General features: G+C 38.2%; 1 protein-coding gene across 1 annotated transcript in view; it reads left to right on the top strand.

Annotated features, from left to right (window-relative positions):
• Positions 1–19949, top strand: part of LOC149259736 (very-long-chain aldehyde decarbonylase GL1-10-like) — a 98771-nt gene extending 78822 nt beyond the window's left edge. Inside the window, exons 3-5 of the mRNA XM_089419084.1 lie at positions 18811–18958; positions 19240–19272; positions 19557–19949. Coding sequence (XP_089275210.1) covers positions 18811–18958; positions 19240–19272; positions 19557–19655 — 280 coding nt within the window. The 3' untranslated portion in view covers positions 19656–19949. The remainder of the gene's footprint in view (positions 1–18810; positions 18959–19239; positions 19273–19556) is intronic.
• Positions 19950–23346: the final 3397 nt, after the last annotated feature.

Raw genomic sequence — 23346 nt, 5'->3', positions numbered from 1 at the left:
AAAAATAAAAGAAGAACATAAGAAAGTTAATAAGAACACAAGAATATCACAAGTAATTATCATCATAAGAAAATCTTTCTGCCTTTGTGATTTTCGAACATGGTTTCAGAGCGAAGGTGAAGAAGAAGGAAAAAGGAAGCCTGAAAATCTATTGAAAGGAGAATAAGGAGTTTTAAGAAGTTGAATAAGCATCATCAAGAAAAGGAATCATATAAGGAGAGAAGCCTACTATCTTCAAGAACCATGTCTAATTCATTGAAGGAGAAAACAAATTAGAAGGAGCCTCCAATTATAGGGCATGGAAAAGGAGGATAGATCTCATCCTCGAGAAGAATAAAGTCTTGGATCTAGTCAAAGGAAAAGTAAAGAAGCGTACAGATGAATCAAGTGAAGCAGAGAAACCAAAATTTAGAGAAACAAAAATATTGGCCATAAGCCTAATAGTGGATGGAATAAAGGATAACCTCGTCCCATATATATCCAACATAGATTTCGTTCAAGAGATTTGAAAGGATACTTCTACATTCGAGCAATTATGGAATGCATGCGGTCAAGAAGAAGTCAGAATACCTTTAGTAAGCAACAAGGGGAGTGAAGAAGAAAAAATCTTGAATTCCTATTCTACTCATCACAAGAATAAAGGAACCTTCAAGAAGTCCAAAGGGCCAAGGAAGAAGATAAACCTATCCAAGATTGAATGCTACAATTGTCACAAGATGGGTCACTATAGAAGTAATTGTCCTGAGAATCCAAGGAATAAAAGAAGAGATAGGGATCAAGCAAACATTGCCAACGAAGGTTCACCAAAGAAGAACAAGATGGAAGGATCCAAAGTCAAAGACCTATTTGCTAGGGACTCTATCCCTTACATATCCTTCTACTCTAAGTTTTGAATTGTTTTCCTTTATGTTTTGATTTCTAGTACTTGTAGGTCTAACATGCTTTGGAAGAACATTTTTGAGTTGTTGTAGGTATCCCTCAAGATTGGATTAAGAGGGAGTCCTCACCATTTTACCAAAGATAAGTATCTTACTCCTTGCATTATCCTTTTATATTTGGTTTCCCTCTCTTATCTAGATGTGTTTGTATTAGATGCTAATAACATTTCTTTTCATATTTTCCTTGTTTAGGAAAGCTTGCTAATATACTCAAGGGTTATGAAGGAGACCTCAAAGAACAAGCTTGAAGCATGATAGAAGTTTTGTTGCAAAGGAAGCTTTTCAAGAATTGATGTCCTACAAGGTTTGTTAAAGAACAACTCAAAGGTATGTCTTAAACCATAAGCTTTGTTCTCTTCATAACAAAGGTATATTCTTTTATTTTAAATTTGCTTTACATTACTAACTCGTTATGTCTAGGACCTTTGAATCACAAAGATTATTATTTGGGTGATTAATCATTAGATTGAATCTACCCTCATTATACATTTGATCATTCTTACGGGACCCTAAAAAAGTTTTCTGTAAAACCCTAACCTAAGGGCATGTCGATATTCTACTTAGGGTTATCGCTGAAATCTAGAAAATACTATTCTTTTGGTGTTTAGGGTTTTCATACTATTATGATAGAGACCCTAGTCTTTTAGGGTTTGTTGTGTATTGAAATCTTGGACCTTTAAGGTTTTGGTAAATTAGGGTTTATGAGAAAAACCCATATATATCTAGAGTAAGCTTCTAGGAATGAAACCCTAGGTGTATGTTTATCCGTCTGATCAAAACCCTAGCCTGATCAAGTTTGTTGTATATCTAACTTTAATGTTTGTATCTTGGATTTGCTTAATATATGTTGTTGTGATATGTTTGTGCATGATTATGAAATCCTAGATATGTATATGTGTTAACGTAATTGTTCATGCTTAAGAGTATGTATATTCTAGGGTTTGTAACCGTTGACACCTAATCTTTGGGATTAGGTAAATCCATGTAAATAATGTAAATAGGAAAATAAAGGGAATTGCAAGACGAAGAGATATTGGGACATGAAACCAAATGGTCTCTCTCTCCATGTATATATTCATGTTCCATGTTAATGCAAAAATATAATTCGCTTTGAGGAGTTACCTCCTAGTCTAACATGGTATCAGAGCCAACCCCATTTTTGGCTTCCTTCCTGCCTCTGTGCTGCATTTCTGCTGACTGACACTTCTGTCACATTCCCGCAAAATCCCATGCATTGTTGTTGAATGCATTGGTTGAGACTACATGTCATATTCCTAGTGTTGAAAGGGTCGAATTGTTGCATTGAGGCATTGCTTTGCTACCTAGTGCGTAGAAGGTTGAATCTGTGTGAAAGACTGGAGCGAGTTGTTGCGTTGAATGGTTCAAGTTCAATGGCGTTTGGCGCATGAGGCTTCAACAATCAATCCGACAATTAACGGAGCCTCCCACTTCACTCCCAATTGCAAGTCGAAACTCGCTCCTAGGGACAAGGTGCCGATTTCCCCTCGCCTTCACCTCCATGTATCTCAGGGACTTGGCCATCGCTGTTGCCATTGCTTTTGCGTCGAATTCTCTTCATACTGTTACCCAATTTGCAGCTAAGTTACTGAAAACTTTGCAGAAACCCTTAAGCAAATAGGCACCTTTGTGTCGAACTTGCTGGAGCGATTGGTTTTGTGTGTGAGTTTCGACTTTTAGAAATGTCTATATATTGCTCCAATAAACTTCGTTGAAAATTATTGCAAAGAAGATCGACATCAGTTGAAAAACCCAGAAGGCCGGGTTGCGATACTCCAGGGATTAAGAATCACAAGGGTGTTACAATTATCAGTAATCTATATGATTTTTCCACGGAGGAATGGGTCAGATTGGTAAATCTTGCGCAATGTGTTTGTGGTGCATGGTGCAGCCTTGGAGCAGTTTTGTGTTGAAGAAAATGGTGCGGTGAATGGAATATGGTGAATGTATTGGTAGTATAAGCGGCATATAAAGTGCATTGAGTATAAGGTCATGGTTTATAAAGTGAAGGTTTTGAAAAAAAAAGGTTTGGTATATTATTTATATGGTATGAAATTGCATGGAGGTTGGAGGAATGTTAAGGGTTTATACTCTTAATTGAAGTTTTTTTACATTAATCTTTTTTGCAAAGTATTTTGAGCCCAAATCAATTTTTATGATGCATTCACTAATTTCCATTGTGGGAGTAGTTCTCTCTGGCAAAGAGAACTATCATGAGTGGTCCCGGAAGATAAAACACACCCTCATTTTCAATGAGTTTTGGAAAGGGGTTTGTGAGGGAGAAGGAGACAATGCACCTGCAAAGCCCACTTCAGATAAGGAGCTTGCCATTTGGGAAAACAAGAATAGCAAGGCCTATGCCTTGATTGCAACGTCAGTAAATGAAGAGGTGAGTCACCATATTTCGCCATTTTCAAATGCTTTTGAAGCCTTAAAGAAGTTGAAGGAATTGTATGACTCACACTTTGAACTTGAAGTTGTTCAATTGATGATTAAGTTGTTCAGTCTTGAATTGAAAAATGATGACCCTCTTGCCTTAGCATCAGAAGTAAGATCCATTATGCATGATATAAAAACCATTGGTGTTGAAATAGATATTCCTCTCATAGCTTATGTCAAGGCACTATATCCCACCTATTCACATTATCTTGAGTCATTGCAAGCAAGTGGAAACCTTAAGGAGATTACCTTTGACTCCCTTGAGAAGAAGTTTGCTGAGAGAGAGAAGGATTTTGGGAAGAAGACAACTCCTCAGTCTTCTGAAGAAGCTGTGTCTTGCACATAGAGAGAAGAATCATGCACAAGATTCTTCTAGAGGAAGAGGTGGCTGAAGAGGAAGAGGAAGGAGGAATTTTAGAGGCAGGGGGGCAGACAATTCCAAGGAGAAAAGTTTGATCTTCATTGCATACGATGCAATAGAGATGGACATGATGCATCCACATGTAAGTTGCCTTGGGACATAATTGAGTAGGAAAGAAATGAAGGCAAAGGTAAAACCAATGACAAAGGGAAAGGTAAAGCACCCGAATCCGCTCACTATGTTGTGGCACATTGTAATAATGGAGTAACTGAAGACTTGTTTAATGCTTCACTTGCTTCTTAGAAAGATGATTGGTTGCTTGATTCAGGAGCAACTTGCCACATGACTTTTAAGAGAGATTTTTTTGAAGAATTCACTGACAATGTTGATGGAGCAATATACTTTGCAGACAAGTCAAAACTCAAGCCATTAGGACTTGGCACCATCAGGGTTAAACTACCTGGTCTTCCAAACTTTCTTCTGCATGATATTTTATATCTCCTAGAGCTGAGGAGAAACTTGCTGTCCTTGGTCCACATCCGCTAGCAAGGACACTCCATTCATATATTTGATGGCAAGGTTGAGGTCAAAAAAGCATCAGATCACTCACTTGTCATGACGGGGATAGAAGAAGAAAGACTTCTGAAGCTGCAAGGAACCTCTGCTCGTGCACATAACTTCTCATACAATTCTCACTATGATGAAGGTACATTTCCATTAAGTCTTTTATGGCATGCTAGATTTGGACACTTGAACTATGACAACCTTCGTTTGTTGAAGAAAAATGGTGTTACTGGTTTGCCTACAATTCCCAGGAAACTTAAGCAATGTGATGCTTGTATTCTAGGAAAGCATAGCGAACAATGTTTTCATGATTCTCATTCCAGAGCACGTAGGAAACTTGAACTCATTCTTTCAGGACTTATGTGGCCCAATGTCTGTTCCTTCTGCAAATGGTAATAAATATCTGATGACATTTATTGATGACTACACTAGAATGTGTTGGGTTTATTTATTGAAGAACAAATCTGATGCTTTTGAAACATTCAAGACTTTTCATGCATGGGTTGAAAATGATGCACAATCTCATATTGACTCTATTTGCACTGATAATGGAAAAAAATACACTTCAAATGAATTTGAAAACTATCTTCGCCAGCATGGGATCAAACATCAAACAACTTTGCCTTATAATCCCAACAGAACGAAGTCGCTGAAAGAATGAACAGGACAATCTTAAATATGGTACCTTCCATGATGTTTTTCAGGAATGTTAAACTGGTGTTTTGGGCTGATGCAGTTCTATGTGCTGTGTATATAAAGAAAGGTGTCCATCTAATACTATGATCTATAAAAAACAAGACTCCCTATGAAATGTGGTATAGCCACATTCCTTCGGTAAGGCATGTCAGGGTTTTTGGTTCCACCTGTTATGCCCTGATACATAAGGAACAAAGAAACAAACTCGGTGTAAGGAGTCATGAATGTATCTTCTTGGGGTACTCAAATACTTCCAAAGCATACCGCCTCTATGATGAAGTGAACAAGAAGTTTATAATATCTAGAGATGTGATATTTCTTGAATCTTCCAAGACTGACAATGTTGTTGAGCAACAACTTGATCGCTTGGATAGATTCAGACATGCAAAATCTTTTCAAACGTTTGATAATGAGATTCCACATCTTCAAGGGGGGGTTCCTGTACTATTACTAGATCAATCTGTGGATTCTTCTTCTGAAGCGCTCTCTCCCCCACATGAATCTCCAACCATTGATGACACTTTGAGTGATGTGATTGACAGAATTGGGAGACTAAATCTTGATTCAGCCCCAACTTAGTCAATTGAGCAGCCTAGGCCATCTCAGAAAGGTCCTCCAAAATGGTTGACAAAAACACTTGAAAGTGTTCATCCTGATAAGGTTGGAAAGATAGGAACAAGAAGCTCAACTAAACCAAATGGAGGTGATGTAGACAATTCTGATTCACCTGTTGATATGGATGTTTCTTATTATTGTGAACTGAATTTGTGTACAGATTTTGAACCAACTTCCTTCAAAGAATCCGCTTCTCATGATGAGTGGAAAGAAGCGATGCAGAAAGAATATGATGCCTTGATAAAGATGGCACCTAGAAGCTGGTTGATCCTCCATTAAGAACCAAACCAATAGGCTGCAAGTGGGTCTACAAGAACAAATATAAAGCTGATGGCTCACTTGACAAGCACAAAGCTAGGCTTGTGGCAAAAGGTTTTGCACAGAAGGAAGGGGTTGACTATGAGGAGACCTTTTCCCCCACAACAAAATGGGTTACCATTCAGACACTCTTTGCTTTGGCAACACAGAACAGTTAGAAAGTCCATCAAATGGATGTAAAAACTGCTTTCTTAAATGGAGATCTGAAAGAGAATGTTTTTATGTCCCAACTAGAAGGATTTGTTGTGAATGGTCGGGAACATAAAATATGCAAGCTTGTAAAATCCTGTATGGCCTCAAGCAAGCTCCGCGAGCCTAGTACGAGAAGTTAACTGAGCATCTTCTGAAACTTAACTTCAAACATTATGATCTTGATGATGCAACTTTGTTTGTCAAGAAAGTTGGCAAAACAATGGTATATCTTGTGGTGTATGTAGATGATCTTTTGATGACAGGGAACAATGAAAGCTACATTACATCCATAAAGAAGGAATTGAGGAAAGGTTTTGAAATGGAAAACTTGGGCTATGTTCACTACTATCTTGGTATTGAAGTAACTTAACATCCAAAGTTCATATTCCTCTCTTAGAAGAAGTACATTGGAGATCTGTTGAACAGGTTTGGCATGACTGAGTGCAATCTTCTGACTATTCCAATGGAACATAACTTAAAACTCACATCCATTGAAGGAAAAGAATTTGAGGATGCAACAAAGTACAAACAACTTGTAGGAAGTCTCAACTACCTGACTACTACCAGACCAGACATTTCATTTGCTGTTGGAATCCTCTCTAGGTTTGTGCAAAAACCTTGTTAGGGACATTGGTCTGTTGCGAAAAGGGTTCTAAAGTACTTGAAGGGAACTCAAGACTTTGGACTTAAGTATACATAGGTGGGCGACTTCATCTTGATTGGATACTCTGATTCAGACTTCGACGGAGATAAAGACACCGGGGTATCTACTTTAGGTTATGTAAGTTCTCTTGGATCAGGAGTTGTTTCTTGGAGGTCACGCAAACAATCAGTTCTAGCAGATTCCACAACTGAGATAAAATATGTGGCAACAGTTGAAAAAACAAAGGAAATTGTGTGGCTCAGGAAAATTCTGGAAGATATGCAGGAAAAACAAGTGCATTCAACCCTCTCATGATTGACAACACTCCCGCAATAAAGTTGGCCAAGAACCCAAAGTTCCATGATTGAACGAAGCATATCAATACAAAATACCATCTGATTCAACATCATGTTGAGGCTAAGACAATCCACCTATGCCATTGTTCCACAAATGAGCAGATCACATACATCTTCACCAAAGCGCTTGGAAGAGAAAAGGCTGAAAGATTTAGAATGATGATTGGACTCATCAACATCCCTTCAGATTAAGGGGGGGGGATGTTGACACCTAATCTTTGGGATTAGGTAAATCCATGTAAATAATGTAAATAAGAAAATAAAGGGAATTGGAAGACGAAGCGACATTGGGAGATGAAACTCAATTGTCTCCCTCTCCATGTATATATTCATGTTCCATGTTAATGCAAAAAATACAATTCACTTTGAGGAGTTACCTCCTGGTCTAACAGTAACTAAGCCCTAGTAGAAGTTTGATATTCTAGGATATGGTATTATTGTTTGAGATGTGATGATAAAGTCTAGTGCTTACAAAGAGTTGGTCATATTGTTGAAACCTTAGATTGTGCTATGATTGGTTTTGATTGTTGATATCTAAGGCTTAGTATTTCAAAGATGGAATTTAGGGTTTGCGTTAAATCTTAGTAGAAGTCTATCATATAAATTCTGAAAATTGTTAGACGCATTGTAGAATTGTACTTGTTTGAATTTCTTCTAGGGTTTGCAATATATCATAGAAGAGTCTGAAAGAAATATTGAGACCCTAGATATAATGAGACTGATATATTGATTGAGTTATTGATGTGATCTAGGGTTTGTAACAAAACTGTAGCAAGAAGTTGAAGTATAGTCTCTTGCTGATTATGAACCTAACTAAATATGGGTATTTGATATATGATTTTAATATAGTTAGCTTCATACTTCTATGTATTTGGTTGTACTTGCTGTCTAAGTTGTGCAGATAATAATCTTCAAGATGTTGAAGATATTCGTAAGAAAAGTTGACTTGATTGGCAAGCATGATGAAGGAAGTTATATAAATGATGATGATCAAGATGACTTTGATAAGAAGGATTGAAGCCATGAAATATTCTCTAATGCCATAGAAAGTAGTTGATCTCCCTAAGTTAAGAGGGAGCCTGGATAAAAGAAAGGGTATATCTCAAAGTTGAGAGGGAGGGCATATTATAGTCATGATGGATACCTTGAAGAAGAAATTGGAGAATGTATATTAAGGAGCTGCTGAAAGAAGGAAAGCAGGATCCAGATGTAGAATATGTTGCTGCTGTGAAGTAGGAAAGGAAGCTGTATGGTTGAGGAAACTTTTATCAAGATTCGTTTGGGAAGTCTCTAAGTCCTGCGGGCATATTATAGTCATGATGGATACCTTGAAGAAGAAATTGGAGAATGTATATTAAGGAGCTGCTGAAAGAAGGAAAGTAGGATCCAGTTGTAGAATATGTTGCTGCTGTGAAGTAGGAAAGGAAGCTGTATGGTTGAGGAAACTTCTATCAAGATTCGTTTGGGAAGTCTCTAAGTCCTGCTATGATAAATTGAGACAATCAAGGCAACATCAAGATGTCTGAAGACCCCAAAGGTTTGTGTTTACTTATGTATTTGAAAGTTTGTTACTGATTGGGGTTGTGGTTGTTTAGGTAAATCTCTTGAAGTTTTGGAAGCATGCTTGATGTTACTGACGTGTTTGATTGGGAAAGATTTGATGTTACTGATTTGAATAACTGGGAGTGTTGAGGTATTGTGTGTAATACAAAATGCCTAGGAGGACATCTAGCGGGCCTGTGTATTGATGTCTAGTTCCTGAAGTAGGGAGGGTGGTGTTGGTCATACAACTCTGACCTTGAATTACGCACCTAGTTCCATGGGTTAATGGTTAGTAAGTAAGCCTGATGGTACCTAGAGTGGCTGAAAGCTTTAGTCCATCTTAGTCCCACCTGGATCGATTGCCCTGGTCAAGAATCTAGTCTGTGGCACCATGTGTGCCTAAACTATTCATACTTCATGTGTTTTGATATCTTCCATGTAGTTGTAAATATATGTGTAATTATGAATACCTCCCTAGTTAAGAAGGAGTGCTGAAGAGTGTAACTAGGTTTGGTCTTCATAATTGTATTTGAGTCATAATGAAATGTATTTATCAAAAGAAAGAAAAAGAAAAAGAAAATTTTATTATTATTATTATGACTTATTAAAGCATGGGTTTCATGCTTGGGTCATCATGTTTTAGGTCAAAGTCCCCATTGAGGACTTCTAGGTTTTATCTGGAGTCATTAGAGTCATTGTCCATTTTATGAGACCCTTACTGGGCTTTTGAATCATGTAAAAATAATAATTATTGAGTCAAATAAGTCATTTGTCACCTCCACACCAAGTTGACCCTTACCTGATGAAGTTGACCTACATTAGGGTAATTCAACCCACATAAGAGGCTATATATAGAAGTGTAGTTCGATAAATTTGCTCACTCACTCAACAAGTTCGATACACAAGGAGGAGCAAAAAAAGTGTGAAGTTCCTAGAGAAGATGGAGAATTGCAGGAGAAGGACAAGATCAAAGTTTTTGGGCTATCTCTCTCTATCTCCTGTGAAGTTACTGGGCTACTATTTTTTGTCGAAGTTTTGCTGTTGTTGAGGTTGAAGTTCTAATGCTACGAGGTCGAAGTTCTGCTGCTGCAAGGTCGAAGTTCTAGGTCAAAGTTGCTGCTGGAAGGTTATCATCTGAAGAGGAAGGAAGGGCTGACTTGGTGATTGGAGGAAGTCTGTGTCTAGGTCAAAGAGTCTTGGATTATCTCGTCTTGTCTTGTGAAACTACTGAAGGAAGAGTTGTTGAATGGGTTTTCCCCTGTATAGGGGTTTTGCCCTGGCTGTCCGCCTACATCTGGTGTCCCCAATCTTCATGTTTTGTATTTGATAAATGCTCAATGAAACAAAGATAAAAGAAGAACATAGGAAAGTTAATAAGAACACAAGAATATCACAAGTAATTATCATCATAAGAAAACATTTCTGCCTCTCTGATTTTCCAACAACTTGGACTCACAAACAACCCTTCAAGTTAAGGGGGGAAATGTTAGACAATTAATCCTCAGGAATCGGCTGTAATTATGTAAATAGAAGAATTCAATCATTTAGAATAGGAAAATACCTTGGAAATTTGGAATTGGAATCCCAAAGGTCACTATTCTACTTGTATATAATGATATTCACCTCAATAGAAAACCAACATTCGGGAGCTATTCCTTGGCTTGGCAATTTTCATCAAAGTGTTGAATCTTTTATGTCTCTAACATCTCCTTATAAATATTACTATCAAGTCTTTGTTGAGGAATTAATTAATTCTTCCTTCCATTTTGCCTCCAATTTGATTGAAAGTTGCTAGGGTTTGAGGAGTTGAGAGACCTCATTGTAGCCTTCTCTCTTTTCCTTAAATTGCTTCCATCAATCCTCTTCCATAGAATTTTTCCTTTAGATTCCATTAGTCCTTATTGAGAAAGGTACTAGTGCACTATTGTATCAATCCCTTAAAATATCAAAAATAAAACTCAAAATTTTATTTATTTATTTATTTTTAATGTTTTCTAGGTAAATTAGTGTCAGGCGATGTCAAAATCTGCAATTTTCGGCATTAATTACATTGGAATTTATAGTCGTAGGATTAAACTTTGCATGCACTAAATTGGAAAAGTATAAATATCGTTTTTATGCATTTTTTCAGCCAGTAGTTAGAGGTTCTTATTGAGAAAGGTACTAGTGCACTATTGTATCAATCCCTTAAAATATCAAAAGTAAAATTCAAAATTTTATTTATTTTTAATGTTTTCTAGGTAAATTAGCGTCAAGCGATGTCAAAATGTGCAATTTTCAGCATTAATTACCTTGGAATTTATAGTCGTAGGATTAAACTTTGCATGCACTAAATTGGAAAAGTATAAATATCATTTTTATGTATTTTTTCAGCCAGTAGTTAGAGATGACGTTTAGGAATTTTCTTGCTGTTTTATATTTTTTGAGCCATTGAAAATTGCTGTAATCCTTTTCCTAATTTACTCATTAAATAGCCTTTTGTTTCTCACTTGTTTATTATTAATTTTGGACTTTGTGTTATTGATGTTATAATATTTGCATGCTGTAACTGTGATAATTAAAGCCCTAGTTTATAACAACGATTTGTAATTTAGGATAACATGTGTTTGGGAACCTATTTCAGTCTTTCCAGGATTTGCTAAACCCTCTAGATATAGCCATAGTTTCCTTTGAACTCGTTGTCTTGAAATTACATCTTATCTCACCTGGAATCCTAATTATTGAACATTTATCCTTGGGTGTAGTTTATAATAGAACTTTTAGGGGGTATTTAGCTTGAAAGCACTTGGGTAATTTAATTCCTAAGATTTGCTGGGGAAGCCTCCCTTGTGGGGATAGTATTTGAGTACAAAATAGCAGGGAAACAATTGCTAAGGTGATTATGGTGACTAATCTCATTGTTGCTCTTAATCTAGAGTGCTTAGTGAGGCTTTCTAGTGAGGTGCTATATTTTGTAGCGACAATCCTGTTACATCTAATACTATAAGAAAGGAAACAATTCTATGGTGAAAATTGGGCCAGCGACCAGCATCTAAAAATAGCAGAGCTATGATACCATTACTTGTGTCATGTCATGATTGCACACTCGCCACTTTCTAAGAATCTATATTCATGATATGAACCAAAAGACAAACACTTTGATGCACCCTCGTGCTTTGAGGGCACTAGCACTGGAATGTCGCTGTACCTAAAATAACAGACTGTAATGTCCTCTCATTAGAAGTGCAACCTGAAACTTGGTCCCAATGAGAAGAATGTGAATTATTGATGAGAAAAATCTATAATAGATTAATATCGTGTTAGTTTAATAACATTATAACACAGGCTGTACATATATTTAGGAAATGCATGAAGTGAGTTATGTAGCATTTCTGGCACGCCTTCACCAAGGCTCCAACAATCCATGAATCACCGTTGTGAATCAAGAAAGATGTACTTTCCAACATTACGGTACTGTCATCATCATGGCTAAATTTTGGATGATCAAATTTGCTAACTCTATAAGAATTAGAGTTGGGCTGAAAGAGCAAATGCCAAACTGCAATATTGAAGTTTAACCTAATTGTCATATGCCAGATTATCACCTACAAAAAAACATTTTAACTGCAGATGGTGACTATCATGATTCATCCGCATTAGTAAGATTCTTCTAGACTTGATAACAATTTGTGAAGTGCTTTTACAATTTATCTTAGCTTGACCTTCTTCTTATTATTAGTGTGAGTGTTTACTTCGTCAAACTGCTACCAAAAACAAAGACTTTATCTCCTCCTCTCCACTTGTTTCTGTTTTGGTGGAAGGAGAAGTCTCTAGGAGAATACGCTGTCTTTGGGAGAAGATCTATATGCTGCCCTAGAAGAGATGCCCTAGACCCTAACGCTGTCATGGAGGAGTCCTATACACAAGTTATTATATGCTGCCATGGAGAGCCCTAATTACTGTCAGGGAGAAGTCCTAGACGTGAAGGGGAAAGGGTCTTCTAGGAGTGCCTACACTGCTCTAATTTACAGTCAATGAAGCAAGTCCTAATCGCAGTCATGAAGGAGAAACCTTAACGCTGTTATAAAGACTTTAATGCAGTCATGGAAATGCAGCAAGGAGAGGCTAAACGCAGGTCTATAAGAGACCCTAAGATGCTGTCCTTAAATGCCCTAAATGCTGTCCTAGGAGAAGTCATCTAGACGCAGAGGAAGGAGGGTCTTGTTATGCCCTAGCCGCAGAAAATAGGAGGACTAATGCAGCCCTATAAACACAGTTGAATGACTGTATAAAGGAGACCTAATTTGCTATGGAAGACAAGCCTTAAACGCTGTCAAGAAAGGGCTCCTATACACAGTCAATGTATGATTTAATATGCACTCAAGGAGATCCCAGATCCGCTGATGTATGAGGCTCTATATCCGCAGGCCTCTATGTTGCCCTAGTCGCAGTCCTCAAGGGTGACCCTTACATGCTATCTAAGGAGACTCATAGCAGCTAGAGGAGGCTCCTAACTGCAGCTCTTAAGGGTGCCCTAGGACGATGTCAATGAGTGTTTTATATGCTGCAAAAGGGAGGCACGTAGAAACCTTAGCAAGCAATGAGGAGGTCTGGCCGCAGGCTTATGGAAGACCTTTGAACTGTCTCTCATCCACAGCTAGAAGGGTTGCTAAGTCACAGCCAAAGGAAGGTTCAGCATAGCTGTAGGTGACAGCTCACTGCTGTAGATGTTAGCACTATGATAAAGGCTGTTCCAGGTATGGGAATGCTTGCAAGTGGAAGTCACAGTCATAAGGTAAACTTGTTTGGTAAAGGAGTTTGCACTCAGACTTATCTCAGACATTGTAGGGCTGTCTTCAAATGATTGGATGCTAACATTTTGAAGCATTGATGATTATAAAGACAGTTACTTCTGTGTTGCTATGTGCTAGGCCATAGGCCATAGCATCATAGCAAGGGTTTCTTAGAGCTGCTCTATTGGACTGTTGGGAGATTATGAAGGAAGATTAATACAGCCACAGGTGCCATCATCGGATCAACAGCTCTTCACTGTCAAGGGACGTGCTTCAGTACTATCATTGGTTGAAGACTGTCATGGCAATTCAGGATTGCATCTCAGAACTGTCATCATTAGTGGAATGACTATCTTGCTACTGCTGTCATAAATATCAGTGTTATGTATTTGAATTTTGTACTATCTCTCTCTCTGCTGAACTATTGAAGATTATAAGAAGATTTGATCAATGGTTTCCCCACATTGGGGTTTTTCCCTGGCTGGCGCCACATCTTGTGTCCTCTTGTCTTGGCTTGTTTTCTGATGTTTATGTTTATGTTCTATCTGCACTTTACTATCATGCTGATGTGATTGCTAATATGGAATTGATATTGAGCTAAATGGAAAAATTGAAGTAAATTGCTCTAAGCATAGAACATACCTAAAATTAACATAATCCCGTCTATATAGCATCATAGTAACCAACATTGTTTCCACAACAAGGCCTTGACTGACAACTGTTATCTCTCAATAGATCAGAGCACAATGTTGGCGAGACCAATGACTTATAGACACCTTAGTCATTGTCTCTCAAGGTACATACCCACTCGGGTGTTCACTGAGTATGACCTTCTAGGACTATTCTTGTGTTGGGTTCCCAGCGCTCAAAGAATATCAGTCCGCTTGCCTAATCTTGTCTTGGATGCCCTACACATCCTCAAAGAGTATCAGATGCTAGATGATTACCCAATCCTCCCATTCTTTCTTCCCAAGTGAAGACAAGAATGTTGTGTCTATCTCTTCCTCTCAATTGAGGAAGACATGCCCAAGTATCCTCTAACACGTTACTTGTCCAAGTTCCTTTGTAATTGGTAACTTGTTATAACTCCCTCTTAGCTAGGGACTTGTCCATTCATCAACAACTTCTTCTTCGTGGGTCCTCCAGTTGCTTGATCTCCTTCTTTCCTTTGATGTCATGAAGTCTTTGTTCGAACTTCTTCTTGGTAGGGCACCATCCATCGATCACTTTCCTTCTTATTCCGCCATGTCATTCTTTTCTTCAAGGAAGGTGGCCTTCTTGGTACATATCTGGAACCTTCTTCATATGGCTACTTTTCTCTCCATGCTTCTTTCAAGAGTTTCCATCCACCGCATGAATGCTAGTTGTACTTGTACTTACAAGTCTTGTTGTAGTAGCCGTGCATGAACTCATCCAGATATTATTCAAGAAATCAAAACATCATATTAAATAAAATCATGATTCATACCTTATGATGGCTCTTCATCATGACATCTTCTTGTAGGTATCAACATCCTGCATTCACGTTGACACATCTCCCAAAGATATCCATTGTCAAGGGTCTACATCTTTTCCATCAGAGTCTTCATATCTTTCCGGGAGATTTTCTAGTCAAGTCTTCTTGATCTTTTTGGATGTTGATTGTCTTCATCAGGGTTGCATATCTCACGATCTCTTCCTTCCTTACACATTCCATTCCCAGGTGTCCTTTTAGAGTTTACTAATCAGAGTTATGTAATTGTAGTCAACCACCTCATATTTCATATGAGGACATATTATGTTGATTTCATCTGGTGTGACTTATGTCTTTCTGCATCCTTTCAGAGGAGGAGATCCTTTTCCTTTGATCATGCTTCTCAAGATAGAAGTATTGATCTGCAACCATATGACATGACATTATAAAACTTAAATACAAGTATACATACCTCATTTTACCTTTAGGTTGTCTAGGCTTCTTTCAGCAACTTCCTTGATTGAAAGATCTTCAACTCCTTGAATTGCTCTTACGTCATCATATCATTATTCATGAACTCCACAAGTTGGAGTTTCTATTGAAACACTTGCTTCATCCCTGGATCAGTGAATCTTCTAGTGAAGATTCCATCAGAGAATCTTGAGGATCTTAAAGATCCCTATCCAACAGATGTTTCCCTTTTGTTGCATGATGAGCATTCTTCAAATGTTTGAGTTCTGCAAAGTTGTTGCTTACAACTTGCCTTCTTTCATAGAAACCCTAAGTTGTTGACAGAGGCATCTTACTTATCCTCGTGATCATAGTCACCCTCGTGATGATGTCACGAGATCTTGTTTCTAATACTTCCATAATGTTACACCACATCCTATAACATATTGTAGTCTTATTCTATGCAGGATCTAGGAGCCTAGAAAGAGACTTATAGAGAGAGGCTAACTTAAAGAATTCTATTCCCTCTTATCATGGAATCCATTCAGCTCCTTCCATCCTAACCAGTGGCATGAATTTTCTTTTTTTTCTCCTCTATTTGATGTTGTCCTTTAAGGATCATCTTTTCTTCTTTCAGCTTCTTTTAAGCCTCCAATATTATCTAAGTGAGAGAACTTTAAAAGTTTCTTCTCATGAACTCAAAGGAGACCTATTTCAATGACTTCACCTATCTATAAGGACTGAGACTATCCTCCTTATGCAAGGACCAGCATATCGATTTGTAAAACGAAGTCATTTAAATCAAAGATAGATCATAACCATGAAAGATACTTACTTGGCACATGAAGAGGAGATCCTTACCTTGATGCTTCTTTGAATGAGATTCTTTGCTAGAGCATTATTGAAAACCTCAAGACTCCTTGCACTGTCCAGCACCAAGCATGACAAAGACTGCTCCAGCCTATATGTTATTATGATGTTCGAAACTGCTTCATCATCTTAACTTCTAAGGCACTTTGACTCCTTATCAGGTCTTTATGGTTATTGATATATGGTACTGTATTGCTGACACATAAATAGACTGTGGAGTATTAGCAGCAGTGTGTAGATACTGATCATCTCTTTATGGCACTTAGCATTGCTTGCCCAGAATAGAGGAGCTAACACTTCTTTAGCCCAAGTAGATTTATCCTAGTTTTGCTTAGCAACATTATCTCCAAAATGTGACTTTACCGAGGTAGTATGCAATACTCAGCATACTGTATATGTCACCAGGACTGCATGCTGCAAAACCAAGATATTTTGTAAGTATGAGAAACTGAACTGTGTGAGATATTTGTATTTTGTGATCTTGACACCACGAAGTGAGATTATAATGCCACCGATTTGAATTCTTCTTGAGGAGATCCGAGACTATTATTGTTCTTGCAGTAGTGGCATCCTTAAATCATGAAGTAGTATAGAATATCACTGTGAGCCCGAAACATAAAGCATCCCTGTGTACTGAGATCATGCAGCATTATTGTGAAGTATCATTTGTTGTTACATTAAGGCATTCATCATTGGAAGCACCGAGACTGTGAAGTATCTATGATACTGTATTGAGACAGTGATGTCTTTGTGTAGAGAGGCACTGAATAGAGAGACTGTCTTATCTCCTCGAAGACAGATCTTTGCATGTCTCTTCTCTGCCCTTCCTTAACCATCTCTCTGATACCATGTTGAAGAATCTAGGGCAGTTAGCATTAGTAAGATTCTTCTAGACTTGATAACAATTTGTGAAGTGCTTTTACAATTTATCTTAGCTTGATCTTCTTCTTATTATTAGTGTGAGTGTTTACTTCATCAAACTGCTACCAAAAACAAAGAGACAAGAACTCAAGAAGTTGGCATTCTGCCAAGGCCAAAACCTCTCCCTCTTGGAGAGGAAAACCCACACGTAATTCTTCTTATAGAGATTCCAATTGATGAATACCAAGACCGTGACCCTTGACCTACTAGGCCACTCCAAGACCAAGACACCAATCCTTTTCTTTGTCACTGCTGAGATCATCATCATTATTGTTGTATCATGACTGCTCCTTCAGTTAGATCACTGCTGCACCATGACTGTTCCTACATAGAGATCTTCATTACTGCTGTATCAATGCTACGCCTTCATTGAGAACTTGATGCACCAATGCTTCACCTTTACCAAGAACCTTATCTCATCAATGAGATCTCCATATATATATATATATATATATACAGCTGTACTGAAATCTTCATCTTCGTTAGTATTATGACTGTTATCATAATCACAATGATGCTGAGGACATGACTGTGTCCTTTCCACCGAGATCATCCTTGTCACTGTCATGCTGTGAACATATCACTGTAATACTTATGACAAGAGTGTATGCTCCTGAAATAGCCATCCGAGAACCACAGGCTTTTTCCCAACCGAAACACTGTAATATCATCTCCATCTGAGATTCCTGTAACACTAAATTTGTCCGAGATTTCAGAGAGGACAGCGAAGGTGTCACTGTAATTATGACCGAGATTTCAGAGGCACTGTACTTGACCGAAGTTGCAGAGCATGTCTGAAAATCCGAGCTTCTGTGGTGACCCTAGCTGGGTATATATAGTTGTTGCGTCTCCCTAAATAAGCTGACATGTCATCTTGAACTGTTGTGTCTCCATATCTGAACCGACGTGTCATTAAATATATTTTGAGGCTGACATGACTGCCTTCTTGCAGTGTTTTGTTTGCAGACTTCTTTGAGCTTGTCTTGGAGGGCCTTTTTAGACTAGTATATATTTACATATATGCTCAAGAAGAGCTCTTTACATGTCTTTGACTCTTTGACTTTCCTAGACCAATGGAATGAGCAAGAAACTCATTCTTATAATTTACAAAATGTAATATTTCTTTTTCTTGACAAATACAAAGATCAAAATTACATTTGTAAATAGTAAATACTGAACCTAGTTACACTTTCTTCAACCATAAAAAGGAAGAAGAAAATTGATATATTGTGCAGTTCTCAGTCTATCATATTTAGATGTTAAATTTCTCGACTTAAGAGTGAACCTATAGCTATAAGTTCCAGGTATTCCACTGCCTGGATGGTTATTTTTCCAGAGTTCCAGGAAGGAACATAGTTTAAATGCTCACTTTTGTCATTGGAATTTTCTTTATCAGTTAGTTTAGGCCTTATATATTACCTGTTGCTTAACTTTTCATGAAATATGTCGGTTGTGGGTCTTGTATGCATGGTATTACGAATGAGCTGTGTTAGGATGGTGATATACAACATTGATGGCATACAATCATTAGTTGCATTTGTATTTCATTCAATTGATATATATATATATATATATGGATTCTAATTCTTATTTTTCAGTTTCCAGGTTAAACCTAGATTGGTACTTGCTCTAGCTATCTTACTTTTATCGATGGTTGTACAGATATGACTTTCCGTGGACTCCTACCAAATTAATTCCTTTCTATGGAGGCGCGGAGTATCATGACTACCATCATTATGTAGGAGGACAAAGTCAAAGCAACTTTGCCTCAGTGTTCACATACTGTGATTATTTATACGGGACTGATAAGGTTAGTTACTGCCTATATATTGGAAAATTATTTCCAGTAATTTTGGTATGCATCTTTAAATGGAGATGGCCTTGTTTTTATGGTCTCATCTTTATTCAAAGAACCACAAAATTTATATTGAAATGGACATTATCAGTCTTTATGAGCTAATTGCTTCTGTTAAGAGAACTGCAGCTGAAAAAGAGTTAGAGGATGACTTAGGATAATTGTAGCTGTTGTAGGATGACTTCATATTTAGTTTTAGTTGCTTAACAATTTCATTTGCTTTTATGCTCATCCAGGGTTACCGCTATCGTAAGGAGCATCTTTTGAAGGTAGACTTCTTTTCCACTGTAATGATTTTCTGCCTATTTTTCTTTCCATATTCTTCGTGGCGTTTGTCATCTGTGCCTTTCAATACTGATATTTGATAAAACGGCAATTTGATTTTTGTTTTCCTTCTGGTATTTAGTATTTTACACCTGCCCTCCATCTCTATCATTATTTTTGTTTTTAAATTGGCAAAGTGCAGGGTTCAAACGTAACTCTCCACCTATTATAATCCCACCAAGAATCGACCTCCTGCCATGGTTTGTCTGAAATGATATTTTCTGTGCAGGCACGTGAGTTGAATATAGCTGAAGCAGATGATTTTAAGAAAGAAAACGGCAATGGAGCAGTTTCAGATAAGTTTGTAAAAGATCAGAAGTCTCAGTAGGCAGGATAGATGCTTCTTTCCTCCCTCGTGTGTTCTTTGCGTGTGTTTCACATGTAGATGGGATAACTCTCATGCCTTTCATATTGCCTCTATGTCATACAAGATTGGTGATTGGAATTCTCAAAAAGGGTGGGGCAGCATGTTTTCAGATTCTGAATGTGGTGTGTAGAAAAGAAGATAGAACATGATGATGTTTATTTGAAATGCAAGAAGACCAATGTTTGTCATTGATTTATAATGCGAAAGGATCTTGCTTTGCTTACATTTATCATGGAAATAACTGCTTACTATGTAGCTAAGGTGTTCAATGTAGGAATGGTAAGGATTTTCCATGGTGATAGACTGTACTATCTCAATTGCTGCCGCTTTCTCTAAACAGATTACCATAAGCTTACTGATATTGACAAAATCTGTTCTGCATTGTGAAATTCTAAACTGTCACATTACTAGATGAGTTTCATGTTGTTTTCAAAAAGTCTAAGGCAACGAATGGCTTTATATATTCTGATCCTCGTTACAAAAGACATCATGTTTGCTATTTTGGATTGATCCAATTGCAGTTGGTTAAGCGAAAGAAAGTTTGTTCAATGCTGAGAAGGTTGCCGCTACAAAGATGAGGATTGGGAAAATAATGATGGAAATATCGAGATTCATGTTGATCCATTTTCATGCATCACTTTTGATTTCCAAGTTACCCATGAATCCATCCGCCCCTTTCTTTTCATTCGTCAAAGTATCCCACATCTGCTTTGCCATGTTCTTTTCGACAATATGTGGTACGACATGATCCTTGATCCCATCAAGGATTATGCACTTTGCCTTTGCCATTGCATCCTCATACTTCTCATTATCAGCGGGGTCTACTGGGATAGTCACAGTTTTCAAGGCGAAGCCCTTGATGTGATGTCTATCCAGGACTGACAAGATCCTGGCCTTCCAGATGACAAAGTTGGAGGCCTCGTCCAACCTGTCCTGATCCCTCAGTTCGTTCATTGCCATCTCCGCTCCTCTTCTGGACTCCCTCTGAGATTTGACTTCCCTCTTGGAAATCTCCCTCTAAGTCCTGATTTCCCTGTTGGAAATCTTCTTGCCAAATGCGAACCGCTCCTCTCCAATCCTCTTTGCAACTGCAACTCGGATCTGGATTTCCTGGCTAGAAATCCGTTAAGGCGGCGACTCCCTCTACCTTGGTTCTGTCCCATTAGGTACTATTCTGCTCCGACAGAAACAACACCCCACTAGCTCCACAATTTGCCCACAGCTCCCTAGGCCCCAACAACTGAAGAAACTGAGCCTTCCAACTCTGCGCAATCCCGACAAAGGCTGAATCACTCCTTTGGCCAACTACGTCAAGCCTACCTGGCTGAGTAGGATGACGTGGCTCTTCGTGAGCCTCTTCTGCCTCTCTCTGCCTCTGCGCTGGCCCTCTCTCTGGCTCGAAATGATGATGCAGGCCCTCTGTGTCACTCCTTCTCTACTGCCTTTTGCTTAGGAGCAACTCTGTCTCTCGGGATAGCTGCTACTGCTGCAAATTTCTGATATTGTTGGTGCCTTCAGTCCTCCTGTGATCTGCAATGCTCTGATACCATGTTGAAATTTCTAAGTCTGACACGTCAGAAATTCCTATTGCATTATTTGGTTTATTTCACCTACTTGTTTATTCCATTAACAAGTTATTTATACATATAAATACTGAAATAAACACAAATGCGGCTTTAACTCATACATATCAACAACTGAAATACTAGACAAACACATAAGGGACACCGTTATTTTTGGACAATCGTCCCCAAAAAAACCCAATGCGGGAAAACCAATGCAACAGTTCCGAGGGTTTTATTATTATGCAGATTTCTTGAGTACAACTAGGGTGCCAAACTGGCTCACCCAACAGAGATTTTTACATGGCAGTAATACCTCTTCTTGGAGATAGATATTCAGCAACTCTGCCCCACGAAAATCCTTTAGGCGCTTTTCCAAGGCTTTGCGTCAGCCCTGCTAGCCTCTGTGTCAGCCTTCTGCCTCTCTGCGTCAGCCTTCTGACTCTCTGCGTCAGCTCTCTGGTCTTTTGCGTCACCCACATAGGCCCCTCAGCCTCTGTGCAGTCTCTAGCTGCCTCTGCGTGGCTCCTGCTGCCTCTACGTAACTCTGGCTGCCGCTGCGTTAGCCTCTTTAGTCACTGCGTTGACCCTCTAACACTATCTTTGCCTCTCTGCTATGTATTCGCTGCCCCTCGCTGCAACATATCACTTGTTCGAATTTTCTCAGCAAACCCCGCTCCAGAAAATCGAACTAACTGATCAATCTTGGTGTATCTCCAACTGACCCTCAATCCTCCTCTTATACTTTTTCTGTTGAGTCTTCAATGGCCGAGATTAAATCTCTAATCAACAGCTAAGGTTAGATTTGGCTTGATCCGTGTCATTTAGAACATTCTCACTCAGTTTTATATTAATACCCATTAATATTTTAATTTTTCTAAGTTTAGACTTAGGAAATCTATTAAAAATATTAATTATTTTAATATCTCTCTAACCAGGAATTTCCCCAAACCATTTCTGGGTTTTGGAGATTTCATTTGCTTTAGCCTCCACGAATTTTCATGGCTAGAGCACATTCGATGCTACCACAAATCAACATTCCAGCACAAGTCATAGTCTGCACTTACTGTTAGCTAGTTATAATTGTGCAAAGAGCCTTGTATACCCTATTCCCCACACACTTTACACCTTTGTACATTCATACCTTCGCATTTCCATTCCACACTTAGTGAAATTCTCGTTGCTTTGCATACTTTTTGAGGGTCATTTATGATCTATTAATGAAATTCCGATCCATGAGGAAAAAGGTGGTAAATGAGGGTTAATGTGGAATAATTATCTCGTTTCCCATGAAGCAACTTGCCTTTCAAAATAACCTCCATTTACGGTTCGTGCATGCCCCAAAGAAGATCGTATGTAATGAAGGCATGTTTTAGTAAATGATATTCGTGAATGCCTTTAAACAACTCAAGTTCTGTATTTCATCAATGATAGTGTTAGATATATAAAAGCGCATTGGAAGAATAAGGAATATGGCAAGTAGAAAAAGAAAAGAACCTTTTTTAGATACTGCCAATTACCTCATCCATTGGTCTACTGCATATAAATGGTTCTTGAGCTTAACTCTAGAGAAAAAGCTTAAGAACAATATTTGGACAATTGGTTTAGTGAAAGATGGGTGTGTGTTCGAAGTTTTTGATTTCAGGGAGTTGGTTTCCTAGTGTGTTCGTCAGTTTGATTCAGAAAGTAAATCAATTCAAGTAGCAGTCGAAGGAAACAACCTGGTCTTGCTAACTCCCAAAGTTTTTAGAATAATGCTCCATCTGCCTGAACCCAACAAAAGTATCAAGCTTACTGACTTGATTCATTTTTGGATGCCTAGGGTGGTGGGTTGAATTTGCTAAATGACTTAATGGCTCGCTCAAATGTCTACTGATCTTTTTTCCATTGATATATCTTTGTTGGCGGAGCTGTATCAAGATTTGTTGTGGCTATTTGCATGTTTGATGGGACATTGCTATGTCAGTTTTGCATGTCTTGTATTTTTCTTTCCAAAAAGAACCTATGTTTGAGGTAATTTCAAATGAGATTTCCTACCAACTGGTCAATTGCTTGAGTACTCAGATTTTTCATGACTGTATATCTAGTCA

The sequence above is a fragment of the Pinus tabuliformis genome, chromosome 6 (genome assembly GCF_031772625.1).
Source record: "Pinus tabuliformis cultivar Carrire ecotype Pingquan chromosome 6, CPIR1, whole genome shotgun sequence".
Lineage (NCBI taxonomy): Eukaryota > Viridiplantae > Streptophyta > Pinopsida > Pinales > Pinaceae > Pinus > Pinus tabuliformis.
The sequence above is the reverse complement of the archived record's forward strand: the minus strand, read 5'-3'. Positions and strand labels throughout refer to the sequence as shown.